Source organism: Oncorhynchus gorbuscha, linkage group LG06 (genome assembly GCF_021184085.1).
Source record: "Oncorhynchus gorbuscha isolate QuinsamMale2020 ecotype Even-year linkage group LG06, OgorEven_v1.0, whole genome shotgun sequence".
In the NCBI taxonomy this organism is placed as follows: Eukaryota; Metazoa; Chordata; class Actinopteri; order Salmoniformes; family Salmonidae; genus Oncorhynchus; species Oncorhynchus gorbuscha.
Genome location: NC_060178.1, coordinates 80090605 through 80111872, shown reverse-complemented (window position 1 = coordinate 80111872; position 21268 = coordinate 80090605). Strand labels below are relative to the sequence as shown.

Below are 21268 nucleotides of genomic sequence, written 5' to 3'. Positions count from 1 at the left end.
TTTGGAGCCAATGTTGTAAACCGTGAACGATCACACACTCCCGTAAAGTAGGTAGCAGCATGCACCTTTAAATGTTTGTTTGCGGACCGCCATTATCATTACTGAATAAAAACATAAACGCAACATGCAACAATTTGAAATCAGTCAATTGAAATGAACATAACATTTTCTGATAAAAGCTCTGGTTGACAACTGCAATCAGCATGCCAATTGCACACTCCCTCAAAATTTGAAACATCTGTAGCATTGTGTTTTGTGACAAAACTGCATGTTTTAAGATGACTTTTTGTGTCCCCAGCACAAAGTACACCTGTGTAATAATCATGCTGTTTACTCAGTTTCTTGATATGCCACACCTGTCAGGTGGATTAATTATCTTGGCAAAGGAGAAATGCTCACTTACAGGGATGTAAACATTTGTGCACAAAATTTGAAGAAATAAGCTTTTTGTACGTATGGAACATTTCTGGGATCTTTTATTTCAGCTCATGAAACATGGGACCAACACTTTACACATTGCATTTATATTTTTTTCTTCAGTATAAGTTGTCGAGTCAAATATACTGTATCCATTTTATGTCTACATTTAGCAAAAATGAATTTTCTTACACATTTTGGGCAGTTAGCTGGCTAACTCATTGGAACAGTGCCCAGTTAAGATGTTCTCATTCATAGGTTCGGTTTGCTCCAATCAGAACTCGGCTAGGCGAAGTGAACAGCTGCGCTCGCATATTCCGTTAGAATACATTCATTTGTAAAACGAGAATAAGGTGGCAATATTACTTTTTGTCACTCTTAAGACGCCATAGCCAGTACATTCCTCAAATTAGTCCGAATGAATCTAAGATAACTCAAATGTGTAATTAATTTCCCAGAGGTCTTAGTTGCGCAACTTTTCATCCAAGATGATCGGTACAGTATATCTCAAGTGAAAAAATGTCCATGAACTAGTAGTCTGCAATTGAATGACAACACACTTCATTGAAGACTCCCTACTGTTGACCAATAACAGACGAAGGGGCATAGACTTCGACTAGCAAACTTCAGCTTGCCACAAGAAAAATTTGGTTGAACAGTCGGAAAAAAAACCTGCCGAATGCTGCTGAACACCAAAATGAACAAAAACGTCAAAAACAATTGTCATATATGCAAACTGTTTAACGTTGGGTGACAAAAATAACCAGAGGGGTCACAGTCAGTGAACGGTTCTAAAAACAGAAATAACTTCAAATCGAGTGCAAACAAAAATAGAAAACAAGTGCAAATAGTAAAATGAATTAATAGAACTGCCTCAGTTTCTGTAGATAGGATTTGTCTTTTGCATTGTGCAACAAAGTGCATGAAAAAAACTAATAATGTAACGTTTCTTCACTTGAAGTGATTTACCTGAGAAAAAACACGCAGACAGTTGGGTTAATGGCACCCTATTCTCTGGTCAAAAGGGAATAGGGCGCCATTTTGGATTCAGCTTTAGTCTAGATGCAGCCGGGTTGTCTTCCGTTGCAGTCTTCTTCTCTGGTTTCTCTCAGTCTCCCTTCATTCTTCACCTTTCTCCTCCATCTCTGAATCTTTCTCTAAATTGCCCCTCTCATCAGTCTCTCCTTCAGTCGGTCCTTTCCTTCCCTCCTCCACTGCTGCTGCTTCCCTTTTTTCTGTGACCCTCTCCTCCGCCTTGACTACTGTCCATTTTTCCTCCATCTTTCGTTCCTCACCTGACTCCTCTAAAGTAAGTTCCATCCGCTCCTCTTCCAACTCATCCATCTTCAGCAACTTCTCCTCCCCTTCTAGAATCTCCTTCTCCATAGCAAAGTATTTTTCTGGCATCTCTCCTCTTTCATCCTCCATGGTCAAAGCCTTTTCTGCAATCCTCTCCTCCTTATCCTCCTCTTCTCCTTTCACCACTTTCCCCTCTTCATCCTCCATGGCCAAGTATTTTTCCGGTGTCTCTCGTCTTTCATCCTCCATGGACAAAGCATTTTCTGCAATCCTCTCCTCGTCTTCTCCTTCCAACTCCATGACTGTCTCCTCATCCTCTCTCTCCTCTTCTCTCTCCCTGTGGGAGTGTTTGCTCTCCTGGCTGCTGCTCACTGCGTCCTCAGGCAGAGGCTGCCAGTAGTCATACAGTTTACCCTGGAGGCAACAGAAATATTGCATTACTATAAAACACATCACACTGCTATCAAACATGAATTACTACAGCTTACCCTGGAGGTAGGGAACATACATTATTAGAGCAGTTTCTCTCTGCAATGATAAATACACAGAATTAAACCAAACACAGCTCTGCGATACCATAGTTTACCCTGGCAGTACTTCCCAGCAATATATAAACTCAGCAAAAAAAGAAACATCCTCTCACTGTCAAGTATTTTGGCTGCGTTTATTTTCAGCAAACTTAACATGTGTAAAAATTTGTACGAACATAAGATACAACTGTCAGTATCTTGTGTGGCCACCAGCTGCATTAAGTACTACAGCGCATCTCCTCCTCATGGACTGCACCAGATTTGCCAGTTCATGCTGTGAGATGTTACCCCACTCTCCCACCAAGGAACCTGCAAGTTCCCGGACATTTCTGGGGGGAATAGCCCTAGCCCAGAATGAGCAGTATGGCTGGTTGCATTGTAAAGCTGGAGGGTCAAGTCAGGATGAGCCTGCAGGAAGGGTACCACATCAGGGAGGAGGATGTTTTCGCTATACACCAAGTCACTTGGCTCTGTCATAACCTCACATGGTCTCTCCTATCATTGCTATGCAGACGACACACAATTAATCTTCTCCTTTCCCCCTTATAATAATAATAATATGCCATTTAGCAGACGCTTTTATCCAAAGCGACTTACAGTCATGTGTGCATACATTGTACGTATGGGTGGTCCCGGGAATCGAACCCACTACCCTGGCGTTACAAGCGCCATGCTCTACCAACTGAGCTACAGAACCACTTCTGATGACCAGGTGGCGAATCGCATCTCTGCATGTCTGGCAGACATATCAGTGTGGATGACGGATCACCACCTCAAGCTGAACTTCGGCAAGACGGAGCTGCTCTTCCTCCCGGGGAAGGACTGCCCGTTCCATGATCTCGCCATCACGGTTGACAACTCCATTGTGTCCTCCTCCCAGAGCGCTAAGAACCTTGGCGTGATCCTGGACAACAAACTGTCGTTCTCAACTAACATCAAGGCGGTGGCCCGTTCCTGTAGGTTCATGCTCTACAACATCCGCAGAGTACGACCCTGCCTCACACAGGAAGCGGAGCAGGTCCTAATCCAGGCACTTGTCATCTCCCGTCTGGATTACTGCAACTCGCTGTTGGCTGGGCTCCCTGCCTGTGCCATTAAACCCCTACAACTCATCCAGAACGCCGCAGCCCGTCTAGTGTTCAACCTTCCCAAGTTCTCTCACGTCACCCCGCTCCTCCGCTCTCTCCACTGGCTTCCAGTTGAAGCTCGCATCCGCTACAAGACCATGGTGCTTGCCTACGGAGCTGTGAGGGGAACGGCACCTCAGTACCTCCAGGCTCTGATCAGGCCCTACACCCAAATAAGGGCACTGCGTTCATCCACCTCTGGCCTGCTCGCCTCCCTACCACTGAGGAAGTACAGTTCCCGCTCAGCTCAGTCAAAACTGTTCGCTGCTCTGGCTCCCCAATGGTGGAACAAACTCCCTCACGACGCCAGGACAGCGGAGTCAATCACCACCTTCCGGAGACACCTGAAACCCCACCTCTTTAAGGAATACCTAGGATAGGATAAAGTAATCCTTCTCACCCCCTCCCCCCTTAAAATATTTAGATGCACTATTGTAAAGTGGTTGTTCCACTGGATGTCATAAGGTGAATGCACCAATTTGTAAGTCGCTCTGGATAAGAGCGTCTGCTAAATGACTTAAATGTAAATGTAAATGTTTTCCCTGTAACGCACAGCGTTGAGATTGCCTGCAATGACAACAAGCTCAGTCCGATGATGCTGTGAAACACCTCTCCATACCATGACGGACCCTCCACCTCGATCCCGCTCCAGAGTACAGGCCTCAGAGTGAAGCTCATTTCTTTGACGATAAATGCGAATCCGACCAGCACTCCTGGTGAGACCAAACCGCGACTATTCAGTGAAGAGCACTTTGTGCCAGTCCTGTCTGGTCCAGCGACGGTGAGTTTGTGCCCATAGGCGACGTTGTTGCCGGTGATGTCTGGTGAGGACCTGCCTTTACAACAGGCCTACAAGCCCTCAGTCCAGCCTCTCTCAGCCTATTGCGGACAGTCTGAGCACTGATGGAGGGATTGTATGTTCCTGGTTTAACTCGGGCAGTTGTTGTTGCCGTCCTCTACCTGTCCCGCAGGTGTGATGTTTGGATGTACTGATCCTGTGCAGGTGTTGTTACACGTGATCTGCCACTGCAAGGACAATCAGCTGTCCATCCTGTCTCCCTTTAGCGCTGTCTATGGCATCTCACAGTACGGACATTGCGATTTATTGCCCTGGCCACATCTGCAGTCCTCATGCCTCCTTGCAGCATGCCTAAGGCACGTTCACACATATGAGCAGAGACCCTGGGCATCTTTCTTTTGGTGTTTTTCAGGGTCAATAGAAAGGCCTCTTTAATGTCCTAAGTTTCCATAACTGTGACCTTAATTGCCTACTGTCTAAACTGTTAGTGTCTTAATGACCGTTCCACAGGTGTATGTTCATTAATTGTTTATGGTTCATTGAACAAGCATGGAAAACAATCTTTAAACCCTTTACAAATGAAGATTTGTGAAGTTATTTGGATTTTTACAAATTTTCTTTGAAGGACAGGGTCCTGAAAAAGGGATGTTTCTTTTCTTGCTGAGTTTAGAACACTTCTAGCTATGTCTTTATGTACTGTAGTTATGCCATGGTCTACCTGGAGAGGCCTGGTTCTCTGGACCAGCACCTGCCACTTGGTGTAGATCCTGGCTACAAAGTCTTTCACCTGGAGAGGGGGAGGGAGAAAGAAAACCGAGAAAGATAGAGCGGAGAGAGAGGAAGTGAGCGAGGGGGGGGTTAAGAGCAGTTTAACCAGAGAGATCATATCATTAATGCATTTATGTGGGTTACAGATCCATTGAAATGTCTATATGGAAGGAGTGACCACATACCTTGCTCCTGTACAGCATCTTCTCACTCTCCCTGATGTCACACTTGATATGTTTCTCCAGCTCAGCACATAGCAACAACAACTGGTTCTTCTGCTCCGGAGGGAAGAACTCAAAGTTGGTGGCTTCGTTAGCCAGGGCCAGGAGGCTGTAGCAGAGGTAGTAAGCCTGAAAACAACATGTTCATTAGGCATCAAACAGAAGTACACTGACTGAACCGGGGAGGGACTACTTGGATTATTGGTCCCAATAAAAACATATTTTTGTTGAAGTCACTGTTCATTGTCTGCCCTAATGAACAAAACCCTAGTACTCCTGATTTACATGAACAACAGGGGTATACTAATTAGGAACCAGAAGGAAGCAAACAAACCTAAGCTGGGAGTGACTAGCTGCTGCACTTGTCCAATAAGAAACGTGTTTTGTTGCATAAACATTTTCTGTTGCAAAATGACCCTTATATACCCTGGTAAATAACCCTTTGCTGACCTGCTGGTCCAGAGTGGCACAGTCCTCTTCCTCCTCTTCCCTCTCTCTGTGTGCGTTTTGACTCCTCCTGAAGGTGGCGGCCAGGCCCCGGAGGAGTGAGGATGGGCGCATGCGGGGGAGGTACCGACGCAGGTCTGACAGCTGGAACTCTGTATTGGAGGGCCTGTAAGTGCATCTGATGTTCAGCAGCTTGGAGATGGCCGACACACTGAGGTGTCTCCTGAGTTGCTTGCCGCGAATGTTGTCTGGCAGTAGCTGGACCAACCAGCGTAAGTTGTGATGGTCATCACTCAGGTCAATCAGCGACATGCAGATCCTGGGCAGCTACAGGATGAAACAGGACATAGATCAACATGAGACAGCAGAAAAAAACACACACAAAAGTGACATGAGTTTACCGAGCGAAGAAAAGTCAACCTAGAGAAAGAAGAACAACATTTTGACATTGTCTTGGTTTAGGAGGGGAATTCCCTTTTCAACCTCATGTATTAAATCGCCAGTGTCTACTTTTGTTCAGCAGCTAAAAAGATAAGGTCCTAAACAAGTCCTCGAAGACATGATCATAGAGTAGGATTTTTAAAAATGTCAGCGTCCGAAATCGGTCTTGCCTACTACTTACAGAAACTACATGCTGTGTATCATACAACATAGGCTATCATACAACACTTACATCGTACTGTGGAGTTAAATTGAAAGCAGTAAGCAACACATAACATACGAGGCGCATTCATTCTGAGAATGAGTCAAATGTGCAATTGCATTCGATTCCCGCCATTTGTTCATAGCGTGTCGTCCTGTGATTATCAGCTGTTGTCAGCTTACCTTTATTAAACTCAGCAAGTCAGTTAAGAACAAATTCTTATTTACAATGACGGCCTAGGAACAGTGGGTTAATTGCCTTGCCTTGCAGTGGGTTAATTGCCTTGTAGAACGACAGATTTTGACCTTGTCAGCTCAGGGATTCGATCCAGCAACCTTTTGGTTACTGGCCCAACACTCTAACCACTAGACTACCTGCCGTCCCAATCACATGTGGGTCTGGAAATAATTGTATTCCTCCATATTGTGCTCCAAATTCTATTAGATGAAAAACCAAAATGAGTATAACATCCTAGAATTTAAAGTACTCAATCATCTAAATTTGACATACGATAAAAACATGACATTTTTGCATTCCAAAATGCTTAGTATTTATAACGGAAGTACGAGTATTCAGACATGGCCAGTGATTTTCAAAACCCGCAATGCTTTCCAGCCAGAGGGAGGGCATTTCCCTGCTCCCCATGTAACCACACGTTTATTCAAATGTTTTTACTTTCAACACATCATATTGAACTTTTTCACTTTGGACTCAATTCAATCCGTAGTACTGAAGAGCTGCACTACAGCTCGATAGAAATGTAAAAGGTAATGCTCCCCACGTTAGAAGAGACGGCAGTCACGGTAAACGATGCATATGTCAGCTCAACTCGGAAATTACCTTTATATTTCGATCGTGCTGTTTCGCTGAACTTCAGCGATACCGATTGAATAGAAATCTTTATCTTTACAAAACAGATGTGATGTTTTCAGATGTATGGTGCTGAAAATAATGAATTACATTTTGGAAAGTGGTGGAATTGCCCTTTAAGTATGGTTACGCTTAAGTAGACGGCGGACACAGGCAAGTCGGAGATTAAGTTTGAAAGGCTGAGGCGGGGACTGAACCCACAACCATCGGGGTTATACATGACTGTTTTCTACTGGACCACGCAGGAGAAAGAAATTAAAGGTTGACTGACCATGACGTCCCAGTCCCTGATGCTGCTGATCAGGTTGCGCAGTAGAGAGCGGAGGTGCTCAGTGGGCTGGAGGGTGAGCTGTGTGTCCAAGCCCACTCTGCTCACCACCGTCAGGAGTAACAACAGTTCTCCGTCACTGTAGGCCCGCGGGCACAACGACGTACATTGAGACAGGTACTTGATGACGCTATCAAAGTTGTGTTCAGGGAAAGTGCTGAGCTCCTTCTTACTGGACAGGCTCTCTGTGCTGATCTGGAAGCCCTCTCTACACAGACAAACACACAGGTAGTTATTATCAGTCTATCATCACATTTTTATGAACAAAGTTTATATTGACACATGCTTACAGCAGGTCTCCCTCAGTGAAGGGGGGTTGTAGGTTCTCCAGGGGGAACAGGGTGACGAAGGGAACCCCCATGTTCATGAAGACCAGGGTCACGTCTCCAACACTGGGCACCCACACCTCAAAGCGCTCATTCTTATTCAGCATCATGTGTTCAGCAGCGGAGCAGGCAATATCTTTAAGGGCCTTTAGTACCTGATGACAGGTCAGCTTGTCTGAGTGGACTGACACCATCTACAGGAGGGAGGGAGAGATAGATAGTCAAGTCTTTCTTTAATAAGCCATCCTCATTTGATTAACCCCCCCTCCCCTAAAAACACATTGCATACCACGAGAGAGAGAAAGACAGATCCATCCATTGGCACATTTAATTCAAGCAATTATTCAAACAAATCTATTTGTAAAAGGGGGTGTGGAATAGTACCTGGAAGAGCCAACGGGCCACCTGGGGAGGGCAGGGGGAGGAGCGGTAGGCTCTCTGGATCAGCTCGGAACTGACATGGGACCTGAACTGGTCTGGAGTGGACCTGCGAGATACCAAGGGGGAGGGAGAGAGAGAAAATGAGGGTGATGGGAGCAAGAGAGGTTAGAACTAAACATTGAACTGCCTCTCTTTCAGCCTGTTCACTCACACAAAAAGTCTTACCAGAGTAGTGTTTTCTGTGCGGTGTCTCGAGGGGAGACGTTACAGTGTCTCAGCTGCAGTGTGTGTTGGCTGAAAAGACGGCCAAAGTTGTCCAGGCTAAACATCGCTTCGCCGGGGTGCAGGTCTCGGATGGCACTGGACACCACCGAGAAACGCTGCAGGAACTCCCTGGGCGGAGAAGAATGTGGAATTGTGGTCATTTCACCCTTTCCCAGTGGTCTCCAAACGGTTGTTGTCGTGTCTCCTCTGTTATTACTTTTGTTTGTGTGAAATGGCCTCTTCTATGTTCTCGGTGCTCTCCTACTCTGCATTTAAGTGTGTGTGTGTTAAGCGTATGTGCTGTTACCTCTGCTGGTGGGAGATGGCCGCCTCCATGTTCTCTGCGCTCTCATCCTCCTCCTCCTCCTCCGCCAGTCTCAGCAGGTTCTCCTCACAGGAGAGACGCAGCTTGGTCTCCATCTCCTTAGACCTTGGGGGAATAACCATGACATTGCACACATTATGACATAGTACGCATACGATATGACATAGAAGTCTTGTTGAAGCAATGCAGAGACCTCTACACCTCTAAGGGGGTTGGGGGGGTGGAGACAAGGGCAGAACAATGTCATGTCATGTTGTCATTTTAAAGCAATGCAGTGATTTTGCCATCACCTTGACCCACATGGAGAAAATAGCACCAATAATAGTCAGGTATGATAAAGCAATACCTTTGAATGCTCTCCTTTTCCTTCAGCATCTCGTCCAGGTTGTTCCTGTAACTTGTGGGTTTGGCTTTAGACGTCACAGGCTGCCAGAGAGAACACACAAACGTCATCACCTCATTTAGACCGAGTTCATACTAGTGGAACACACTGTAATATTGTTAGTGACGACTTGGGATATGTAGTCCACTATTTTTCTGCACCTCAAATGAGTAATTTGAAGTTTTCTAACCTTCTACTGTAGGTTAACGAAACATAACCAAACGACATGCTAGAAAGTAGCTGCTACATCGTTGCTATACTGCACATTTAAGCCTACTTCAAAACTGGAACATTACAATGAGTAAATACACATTTAAACAATAATCTTGAGTCCCAAATGGCACCCCATAGAGCATTACTTTTGACCAGGGTCCATAGGGACACCATTTGGAACACAGCCCTAAGAAAGTAGCATTTTACCAGCTGGCTGTGGTGTCGGGGCCCAACAGGGGTGCTGGGTGCAGTGAAGGTTCCTTTCTCTGGGGTGTCTGGGGGGCGGGCGGTACGGTCCAGGATCTGCTGCAGGGATGGCAGCTCGTCCTCACTGCTGCTGCTGCTGCTGCTGGCCTGAGATAGCTCCAAGTCTAGACCCAGGTCGAGGCCTAGGCCCAGCTCCACATCCAGAGGGTCCTCCTCCAAAAATATCAGACTTTTCTGGGGATTGTCCATCTTGCTTCTTTTTTCTCCTTCCTCAAGTAATGATAAACTCTTCTGGTCTCCTTCCTTCCTCTTTTCACCCTCCTTTCCTTTTCGGTCCAATCGTGAGGTGGGAGAAGGGAGGAAGGGAGAGCTGGTGCTGGCTTTGAAGTCTGCAGTCCCCATGTTAAACGACTCGTCGTTTAACATGGACTTTGCGGAGGCTGAGAGGGGGATAGTTTTCAGGGCGGAAGACTCATTCTTGAGGTTGGCATGCTCATCCATAGGTGACTCCAAGCCCGCTGAAGGAATACCAAGAGATCTGGGTCCTGCCTCTGTCTTAACAGACTCATCCGCAAACCGTCTCAAAGCGGGAAAAGTAGGACTAGTTTTCAGTTTGGATGCGACATCCTCCATCATAACAGACTCATCCTTAGGGGATGATGGCTTCCCTGAGGAAGTGCAGGTGATGGTCCTGTACGAGGCGGTCTTTAATTTAGTCAAGTCAGTCCCGCACGACTCCAGCCTTAAAAAAGAGGGAGAGTAGATGTTAGGGCCCAGGAGTAGTTTAGAGGGGTCCACTGCCGCTACCTTACAGGGAAAGATATTGGGGCCAGAGATTCGCTCCGAGGGGGAGATTTGGGGGATTTCTCTGGGGCTTGTTACAGAGGTGGGCTGCAGTCTTTTAGAAGCACCACAGACTGTAGCCGACACACCAGACACAAGAATCTTGTGTACAGAGGGCGACCCGTCTCCTCTCTGGGGACTGGAGGAAAAGGTCATCGCTGCTCTCGACAGGCTAGAGGTTATGGGGTCAGGAGTAAAAAGGTCATTCAGGTCATCCGACAAGGCCGACATTCCCCGGGGGCGAGTGGCGTTTCGGTTCTGTGCCAATCCGAGATGGCGCAGAGAACTAGAGCAGTTGGAGTATGAGCTGTGAGACCTCGAGACAGGTTTGGGGGTTCTTCTGTCGGTGCGACCTGTCGGTTCTCTTCCTCTACTCTCTGGCGCTCTTGCTCTGCCCTCTTTCCCTCTGCTGCATTCTCCTCTACTAGCACTTTTGACAGGCAAGTTCGCTGGGTGACCGGATTGGAGATTACTACCACTATAAACAGATTGAGAGTTGACAGATTGGTGATTCATTCCACTGTATCTACACTGAGGATTGCTATTCTCCCTCACACTGTTCCTGCATGGTGGTTGTCCTCGGTTGTTAAAGACCTGCCTCGCAGGCTTGGGTGAAGGGAGTGGAGAAGTAGGAACAATCTCCATCCCTCTCGCCATCCCTCCCTCCGTCTTCTTAGGGGTGAGACGCTCCTTCAAACTCAGAATAGGACCTGAGTTCAGACTGTTTTTCATGAAGATTTTCTTCAGGTAGGATGGGCTGGGGGGGGGTGGTATTTACAACAGAGCATTTAGCCATCGCAAACCAGACTAAATAGACAAAATATCACAATCAGCAAGATTTACAGCTTTTCAATCATTATTTCAAATGATGATATATTCATTGATTCATGTAAAAAATAACTTAGAAATCCCTTATGAGCCTAGATAGTACAATTATCTAACTTATCAGAACCCAAAATATAAGGTTGGCTTACTCCATTGTCTGTCTTTCTGTAGCAATTTTCAGCATGTACACTTCATGCAAAGTTAACCCTAATAGTAATTGCCCAATGGGGACAAATCAAGTTTTTAAAATGTTTATTTCACCTTCATTTAACCAGGTAGGCCAGTTGAGAACAAGTTCTCATTTACAACTGCAACCTGGCCAAGATAAAGCCAAGCAGTGCGACAAAAACAACAGAGTTACACAAACAAGCGTACAGTCAATAACACAAAAGAAAAGAAATATATACTTTTCTATGTAGTATTTGCAAATGTAGAAGAGTAGAGGGTTAAGGCAATAAATAGGCCATAAAATAATTACAATTTAGCATTAATACTGGAGTGATGGATGTGCAGATGATGATGTGCAAGTAGAGATACTAGGGAGCAAGAGGGTAAGTAATAATATGGGGATGAGGTAGTTGGGTGTGCTATTTACAGATTGGCTGTGTACAGCGGATGCTTAAAGTTAGACAGGGAGATATAAGACTCCAGCTTCAGAGATTTTTGCAATTCGTTCCAGTCATTGGCAGCCAAAGGAAGTGTTGGATTTGGGGTTGACCAGTGCAATATACCTGCTGGAGCGTGTCCTACAGGTGGGTGTTGCTATGGTGACCAGTGAGCTGAGATAAGGTGGGGCTTCACCTAGCAAAGACTTATAGATGACCTGGAGCCAGTGGGTTTGGCGACGGATATGTAGTGAGGGCCAGCCAACGAGAGCGTACAGGTCGCAGTGGTGGGTAGTATATGGGGCGTTGGTGATCAAATGGATGGCACTGTGATAGACTACACCCAGTTTGCTGAGTAGAGGGTTGGGGGATATTTTGTAAATGACATCGCCGAAGTCAAGGATCGGTAGGATAGACAGTTTTACGAGGGTGTTTGGCGTGTGAGGCTTTGTTGCAAAATAGGAAGCCGATTCTAGATGTAATTTTGGATTGAAGATGCTTAATGTGAGTCTGGAGAGTTTACAGTCTAACCAGACACCTAGGCATTTGTAGTTGTCCACATATTCTAGGTCAGAATCGTCCAGAGTAGTGATGCTAGTCGGGCGGGAGGGTGCCGGCAGCAATCGGTTGAAGAGCATGCAGTTTTACTAGCATTTAAAAGCAGTTGGAGACCACGGAAGGAGTGTTGTGTGGCACTGAAGCTCATTTGGAGGTTTGTTAACACAGTGTCCAAAGAAGGGCCAGATGTATACAGAATGGTGTCGTCTGCGTAGAGGTGGATCAGAGAATCACCAGCAGCAAGAGCAACATTGATCTATACAGAGAAAAGGAGTCGGCCCGAGAATTGAACCCTGTGGCATGCCCATAGACTGCCAGAGGACCGGACAACAGGCCCTCCGATTTGACACACTGAATTCTATCTGAGAAGTAGTTGATGAACCAGGCGAGGCAGTCATTTGAGAAGCCAAGGCTATTGAGTCTGCCGATAACAATGCGGTAATTGACTAGTCGAAAGCCTTGGTCATGTCGATGAAGACGGCTGCACAGTACAGTCTTTTATCGATGGCAGTTATGATATCGTTTAGTACCTTGAGCGTGGCTGAGACCAGCTCGGAAACCAAATTGCATAGTGGAGAAGGTACAGTGGGATTCGAAATGGTCGGTGATCTGTTTATTATCTTGGCTTTCAAAGATTTAAAAAAAGGGCAGGGCAAGATGGATATAGGTCTATAACAGTTTGGGTCTAGAGTGTCTCCCCCTTTGAAGAGGGGGATGAGCGCGGCAGCTTTCCAAACTTTGGGGATCGCAGACAATACGAAAGAGGTTGAATAGGCTAGTAATAGGGGTTGCAACAATTTCAGCGGATAATTTTAGAAAGAGAGGGTCCACGTTGTGTTGAATGTCTACCCTTCTCACCTGGCTGTTCCATAGGGTGGGTGACTGGTACAGATAGGGGCGGGGCTTGAGTTTGGCCTAAAGTCCTCCGGACGCAGTTTCTTATTGGCCTTTTCCTCCCCTTTCGTTCTCTCCTCCAAGTCTGGGTTTCTACCCCTCTTCTGTGACAGGGATTTGGTGCCTACTGGTGGGAGAAAGCAGCAGCAGCAGCATCAAAAACAACAACTCGAATAGTTCAAAAAGTAAAATACTATAGAATGAGTAAGTGGGTTCTAGAAAGGCCCTTCAATAGATGTGAAAACGTTAAAATTACATTTTTCATAAAACGAGGGGAAAAAGTCATTTAACACACATTACAATAAAACAGAGTCCCACTAGATTACAACTCTATTTTTCCATCAGCTAACTGCTGCATTTCATGCGAAGTTAGCCATAATTGACATGGTTTACTACTCTCAACAAATCATTAGTCAAATGACAGAGGGGCATCAGAAACTACTATACTTGTCTGCATCAGCATTGTTACTGTATAAAAACAACATTGAAACATCATTTGGAGATGGTTACCCTACTGATTTGTTTATAGACTACATTTACACAGGTTCAGTAATCTATTCAGCAATCTAAACTAAGAGGTCTAGGTTGTGCTTGTTATTTTACATAAGTTAGGTATAATTTGTACCTGGAGTGAACAGTTTGCTAGTTTGAGTGGTTCCTCTGTTGTCCAGGGAACCACCACTCTGTGGAAAAACAAACATATTAGTCATTTATATTATACAGAGTGACTTACAGGTGTGAGTGCCTACATTTTTGTACTGGTCCCCTGTGGGTATCGAACCCACAACCCTGGCATTTTAGGCACCATGCTCTACCAACTGAGCCAATATCAACATCAGTAGATGGATTTCCCTCCAAATGGTGACAGATTGCACGCAAATATTCTCAAACCTGCATTAAAACCAATAGTCACATTTTTCCAATAGAGATGTTTCCATCCAATTGACTTGTTGCCGATAAAAAGGCTATGCGTGACGACATAGTGCACATAAAATAACTTTTGCAGTTAAATAAAATATACAAGTTAAATGGGTTTCCATCGCATTTGTCATAACAAATGTTGAGTTACATAGCAAAGGTGCCCACTCTGGTCTTGATAGGTGCTCTCTAACCCAGTGGTTCCCAGACTGTGGGGGGGGGGGGGGCACAGTGCTGGATGTTCCCCAATGCTGGAAGGGGGACCTGGGTGAAACATTTTGGGAACCCCTAGCCAACAGCTTGCAGATACAGTGCGGGTAGGTTGCCAACATGAGATTATTTTTATTTGTCAAACGGCAGCCAAGCATCAATCGTCATGTCACCAGAATAAGACTTCATATTTATTGGCAAGGAGCACCAAGCTCATCACTCTGCACTTTCACCACCCTGTGAAGTTCATCATAACTTATTTTATCTGTAGGCTAATAAACTGCATGCTTTCCCAAGTCGTAGAGGGAGGACCAGACATGTCATTGCCCAACTCCAAATTTACTTCGATATGATGGTTATGACATCAATATTAGTGCATAAAGGAGTTTCCACCTCCATTTCACAAAAAGATCCCACCTTGTATAGCGTACTTTGTTTTATCAACATTTGTAAAGTTTACCGACAAATGTGCTAATTCCATCAAGTCTGTCGTGAATGTTTTTTATTCCACATAAAGGTTGGATGGAAACCTTATTATTGAATTGTAATTATTGAACTGTGTAAGGTGAGAGTTTAGATTATGGTCTGTGTTTGTATCTGCTGCTGACACCACGTTTCGGGATCTACCTGCTGTGGATTGACAGGGCTACACATGGTGTGTGACAGTGGACAACCGTTCTTCATTGTGTCCTTCCTGTCATCACCTGCTGTGTACTGGGGGGTAGACTGGAGGGGCAAGCCAGCAGTAAACAGAGCGCTAGAGCTCCCAACATCACTGATGCCTGTTCCCGTACCAACCCTAGGGTCCAAGGTTATACTCCTAGAGGGGTTAGGGGTCACAGGGCTGTGGGAAGTCTGTATCTTCCTGGTGATGGGGTTTGTTAAGTTGGCCTTGCCATCCTTGGCTTCATCCCCACCTCCACCCCCAGAAGCTCGGTGGTGCACCCCTGGCAGTTGAGGAGGGTGAGGTCCAGGAGAGGGCTTGGCCCTCACTGGGTCCAGTCCTGGGCTTGTCAAGGGTGGCACTCGTTTTGGCAGGGGGTGCGTGTTCGGGTTGGACAGGCATCCGCGGGGCTGAGAGGGTTTCATGGGGGTCACCTGGAGGTAGGAGGCGGCCGGGGAGGGTTTGGGACCAGGCAACCCTAGAGGGATGACATCTTTGACTGCAAACACAGGAGGAAGAACAAACAGGTGTAAGCAAATAAACCAGGAGAGATATAACCCAGCACCATATGGATGAACCATCCCCTCCCAGTGCACCACAAGTTTGCTCAAAACAAAAACGTACACTGTATTAATGCAGGTTAACGGCCCAAAAGCATTTTGTGGCCCACCACTATACGAAGGGCAACAAGATATTATAAACCAATTTATGCTAACTCAAAATCAAGTATTTTCAGAATACAGGGAAAGTGAGCAAGTAATAGTTCTGAGTTTGAGCCCAGAATAATCATGTAAGCTATATAGTTTGTTATGGTTATTGTGCCAAGGTGTCAAACAAAATGCACAAAGTCAGACAAAGAAACAGACACCACGCAGAAGCAGCCAGGGTTTTGACGCAGTTCAAGGGTTAGTGTAACCATAACACCAAATGACACAACAATGAAGCATTATGCTGTAGCCTGTTACTGCTCCAAGTCACAACCCAATAATTAAAAAAAAACATGATCTGTTTCTCACCTGCATTGGTGCAGGGTAGCCTAGTGGTTAGAGCGTTGGATTAGTAACCGGAAGGTTGCAAGTTCAAATCCCCGAGCTGACAAGGTACAAATCTGTCGTTCTGCCCATGAACAGGCAGTTAACCCACTGTTCCTAGGCAGTCATTGAAAATAAGAATTTGTTCTTAACGGACTTGCCTCGTTAAATAAAGGTAAAATAAAAGATTATATATACAGCTGAAGTCTGAAATTTACATACACCTTAGCCAAATACATTTTAACTCAGTTTCACAATTCCTGACATTTAATCCTAGTAAAAATTCCCTGTTTTAGGCCAATTAGGATCAACACTTCATTTTAAGAATGTGAAATGTCAGAATAATAGTATTTCATTCAACACATTCCCAGTGGGTCAGAAGTTTACAAACACTCAATTAGTATTTGTTAGCATTGCCTTTAAATTGTGTAACTTTGATCAAACGTTTTGTGTCGCCTTCCACAAGCTTCCCACAATAAGTTGGGGGGAATTTTGGCCCATTCCTCCTGACAGAGCTGGTGTAAGGCCCTCTCCTATTCTCGCTATACACCAAGTCACTTGGCTCTGTCATAACCTCACATGGTCTCTCCTATCATTGCTATGCAGACGACACACAACTAATCTTCTCCTTTCCCCCTTCTGATGACCAGGTGGCGAATTGCATCTCTGCATGTCTGGCAGACATATCAGTGTGGATGACGGATCACCACCTCAAGCTGAACCTCGGCAAGACGGAGCTGCTCTTCCTCCCGGGGAAGGACTGCCCGTTCCATGATCTCGCCATCACGGTTGACAACTCCATTGTGTCCTCCTCCCAGAGCGCTAAGAACCTTGGCGTGATCCTGGACAACACCCTGTCATTCTCAACCAACATCAAGGCGGTGGCCCGTTCCTGTAGGTTCATGCTCTACAACATCCGCAGAGTACGACCCTGCCTCACACAGGAAGCGGCGCAGGTCCTAATCCAGGCACTTGTCATCTCCCGTCTGGATTACTGCAACTCGCTGTTGGCTGGGCTCCCTGCCTGTGCCATTAAACCCCTTCAACTCATCCAGAACGCCGCAGCCCGTCTGGTGTTCAACCTTCCCAAGTTCTCTCACGTCACCCCGCTCCTCCGTTCTCTCCACTGGCTTCCAGTTGAAGCTCGCATCCGCTACAAGACCATGGTGCTTGCCTACGGAGCTGTGAGGGGAACGGCACCTCAGTACCTCCAGGCTCTGATCAGGCCCTACACCCAAACAAGGGCACTGCGTTCATCCACCTCTGGCCTGCCCGCCTCCCTACCACTGAGGAAGTACAGCTCCCGCTCAGCCCAGTCAAAACTGTTCGCTGCTCTGGCCCACCAATGGTGGAACAAACTCCCTCACGACGCCAGGACAGCGGAGTCAATCACCACCTTCCGGAGACACCTGAAACCCCACCTCTTTAAGGAATATCTAGGATAGGATAAGTATTCCCTCTCACCCCCCCCTTTAAGATTTAGATGCACTATTGTAAAGTGACTGTTCCACTGGATGTCATAAGGTGAATGCACCAATTTGTAAGTCGCTCTGGATAAGAGCGTCTGCTAAATGACTTAAATGTAATGTAATGTAACTGAGTCAGGTTTGTAGGCCTCCTTGCTCACTCACACTTTTTCCAATCTGCACACTAATTTTCTATAGGATTGAGGTCAGGGCTTTGTGATGGCCACTCCGATACCTTGACTTTGTTGTCCTTAAGCCATTTTGCCACAACTTTGGAAGTATGCTTGGGGTCATTGTCCATTTGGAAGACCCATTTGCAACCAAGCTTTAACTTCCTGACTGATGTCTTGAGATGTTGCTTCAATATATCCACATAATTTTCCATCCTCTTGATGGCACCTATTTTGGGAAGTTCACCAGGCCCTTCTGCAGCAAAGCACCCGAACAACATGAAGCTGTCACCCCCGTGCTTCACGGTTGGGATGGTCTTCAGCTTGCAAGCCTCCCCCTTTGTCCAAACATAACAATGGTCATTATGGCCAAACAGTTCTATTTTTGTTTCATCAGACCAGAGGACATTTCTCCAAAAAGTACAATCTTTGTCCACATGTGCAGTCGTAAACCGGAGCAGTGGCTTCTTCCTTGCTGAGCAGCCTTTCAGGTTATGTCAGTATAGGACTTGTTTTACTGTGGATATAGATACTTTTGTACCCGTTTCCTCCAGCATCTTCACAAGGTCCTTTGCTGTTGTTCTGTGATCGATTTGCACTTTTTGCACAGTGAATTAAAAGTGAAATAATTTGTCTGTAAACAATTGTTGGAAAAATGACTTGTGTCAAGCACAAAGTAAATGTCCTAACTGACTTGCCAAAACTATAGTTTGTTAACAATAAATTTTTGGAGTGGTTGAAAAACTAGTTTTAATGATTCCAACCTAAGTTTATGTAAACTTCTGACTTCAACTGTAAGTACAATCTCACTCCGTTACATGAGCATGTGACAATACCTGAGGCAGCCACACGAAGCAGCAGGCACCAGTTATCTACGTGTAGTGAAATCATGTGTGTTTGTATATAGATAGGTTGCCTGAGTTCAGTGTCGTTTCATCAGTTGTGTCAAGATCTGAAACTCACCAATACTGCCTTTTGGAGACAAGTAGTCTGCAATTGATCTGTAACAACAGACAAAAGTCAGCCAAGAAATTATTCCCCAAAAAGTCAGGTTCAACATTATGCTGTATTTTAGTAAATTAAACATTGAAAATGGCATACAAGTTATTCATACAATGGAAAGAGCAACCTGACTGTGGCAAAGTATTTCATTTTTTTAAACCTTTATTTAACTAAGCAAGTCAGTTAAGAACAAATTCTTATTTACAATGACGACCTATACTGAAGTAGATGGGTTACACCTGTCAAACCTGTCTCGCTCACATACTTGTGCATTAACTAGGATACTAACAGTAAGTTGGCTAGTTAGGCCTAATTGACAATAACACATTAAGTATACAAAGCAATGTGTCTCACTCGTTAACTTAGTCTTAGCATTTAAAAAAAATCGTCTACAACGCAACACGTTTGGGTTTTTAGCTTGCTACTCTAGCAACAAAATATTCTGTCGACTTGTAATATATTGCTATCTACTGTAGATAGCTAGCACTCCACTAGCTAGGTGACGTTAGATAGCTCCCAATGTTAATTAGACTTCCGCCAGGAACATCTAGCTAGCTAGGTTACACATCTGTATGTGAGATGACTAACTTACAAAGCTAGTAATTACTAGTTATGACTAACAAGTCAAAAAGTTTCGACAAGCTCACAATGGTTAGTTTATGTTGCACAATACCGTCACAGATAGAACAATGAGACAGATGTTTCACCGGATGTATAAATCTGAAGCATCCGGTTGACGTTTCCACTGAAGACCATTGGCAGAAATTAATTTTGGCCGTCCTACAAATGTTATCATCGATGAAACATTTGATCTCGATACAGTTTTTCTCTAGCCAAAACTACCTGTTACAAACACAATGGGCTAAGTAGACTTTACCCTTTGCTTGCCAAATTGTATAAAAAGTGCGTTGTTTAGGAGTGCACGTTCCAATTGGATTATTGCACACATCAGAGTAGACGTTCCCTAACGGAAATGTGCAACGCCCCAATAGGATCTCGCTAGCTCGTGCTTGGCTCTGCCCACCAGCTTGCTTGTTCTGCCCACTATCATTCATGTGCTCCCATTGGAAAGGACAGTTAGTGGTATATCTTTTGTTAGTTATAAACAATCTTAGGTAGCGTTAGCTAGCATTATTTAGCTAGCTAGCTATATCTTCTGGAATGCAGTTAGTTTCTTACCTCCCATTTCCTTCAGATTGTATTTTTCTCATTATGACAGAACAAGTTAACATTTAAATTGACTTCGCTATGTATTTGTTTCCGTATCAGACTATCAATACTGATACTTTACTTCCTTTCACTCTCCCGCCTGCAGTAAAGTTGTTATGATACCCGCCATTTTCGTTAATTTCCACAATGGGTGGGTCTAAACATGAATGCGGATTGGTTAAAACCGCATTTAAACCAGTGTCTATTCCACAAATTACCACCGACTAAATCTATTATATGAAAATGGCTATTTATGCTGTTCCATCTGACTGCGCAATCCACTGTCTCATCATCACATCCAGGCCATTTATAAACTTGATCTCCAATGTAAAAACCATTTAGACATTCTCACATTTCGTTTTCAACCGCGGATATTTGTATAAAACTTGCTGTCTGTCTCTTGACATTTGCTACATTGTTTCAATATTCAAATTCGATATCCAGCTGTTGCATAGTAATGCATGTGTCTGGCAGTCGAAATCATGAATCAGCATAATTTTTATGGATATATTCAATGAAATGACGTGACTGTAAATTCACCGTGGTTGGCTAGCTAACAAAGCAAGGGATAAGAACGTTACCAGCCAGTATGGCAATGGAACATTTAGAACGAACAACTGGGTCTTGTCCATAGATACAGAGCAAGAAGATTTGACTGGGTCGTGTCTCTTGGGTAGCAACCCTAGATTTCTGTCGGGATTATACCTTGTGGAAGGATGCAATATACTGAACAAAAATATATACGCAACAATTTCTCGGGTAACATCCCTAGATTTCTGTCGGGATTATACCTTGTGGAAGAATGCAATATACTGAACAAAAATATAAACGCAACAATTTATTGGGTAGCATCCCTAGATTTCTGTCGGGATTATACCTTGTGGAAGGATGCAATATACTGAACAAAAATATAAACGCAACAATTTCAAATATTTGCTGTGTACAGTTCATAATGAGGAAATCAGTCAGTTGAAATAAATACCAAAGGCCCTATTCTATGGATTTGACATGACTGGGAGCCAGGCCCAGCCAATCAGAATGCGTTTTTTTCCCTGACAAAGGGGCTGTATTACAGACAAAAATACTGTTCAGTACCCCACCCTCCCTCTCTGATGATCCCACAGGTGAAGAAGCCGGAAACTGTGTGCAGGCTTTTGTTTCAGCCCAGCACTAGCACACGTGATCTGACTAATTCTGTTCATGAACAGTTGATTTCAAAACAGGTGTATTAGTGAAAGGCTGTAACAAAACCCTGCACACCCTGTGGCTCTCCAGAGATCACTGTTCTCGGGCCTGGGCTGGCGTGGTTACACGTGGTCTGTGGTT

At 44.9% G+C, this 21268-nt stretch overlaps 1 protein-coding gene across 8 annotated transcripts; it reads right to left on the bottom strand.

Moving 5' to 3' along the window:
• Positions 1-458: 458 nt before the first annotated feature.
• LOC124038388 (SMC5-SMC6 complex localization factor protein 2-like) lies at positions 459-20120 on the bottom strand. 8 transcript variants are annotated; one of them, XM_046354214.1, is made up of 16 exons: positions 19913-20119; positions 18695-18732; positions 15028-15563; positions 13898-13955; positions 13237-13399; positions 9548-11147; positions 9092-9171; positions 8728-8850; positions 8382-8549; positions 8160-8262; positions 7740-7969; positions 7393-7657; positions 5612-5935; positions 5126-5290; positions 4891-4959; positions 459-2130 (listed from the first exon to the last, which is right to left on the bottom strand). In XM_046354214.1, the coding sequence occupies exons 1-16, from the start codon at positions 19963-19965 to the stop codon at positions 1537-1539; spliced, it is 4569 nt and encodes a 1522-aa protein (XP_046210170.1). In that variant the 5' UTR covers positions 19966-20119; the 3' UTR covers positions 459-1536. The 8 variants fall into 8 exon arrangements, with proteins under 8 accessions (XP_046210170.1, XP_046210168.1, XP_046210169.1 ...); XM_046354212.1 differs by lacking the exon at positions 19913-20119 and adding an exon at positions 19441-19597; XM_046354213.1 differs by lacking the exon at positions 19913-20119 and adding an exon at positions 19441-19597 and having other exon boundaries at positions 13237-13396.
• Between the last annotated feature and the right edge of the window lie 1148 nt (positions 20121-21268).

Bases quoted from the DNA above. Each gene is read 5' to 3' on its own strand.
- LOC124038388 (XM_046354212.1), bottom strand. From the start codon at position 19,529: ATGATAACATTTGTAGGACGGCCAAAATTAATTTCTGCCAATGGTCTT. The intron at 15,564-18,694 runs GTGAGTTTCAGA...CTGTGTTTGCAG, and splicing joins GTCTCCAAAAGGCAGTATTG to TCAAAGATGTCATCCCTCTA. The intron at 7,970-8,159 runs GTACTATTCCAC...TCCCTCCTGTAG, and splicing joins TGGCCCGTTGGCTCTTCCAG to ATGGTGTCAGTCCACTCAGA.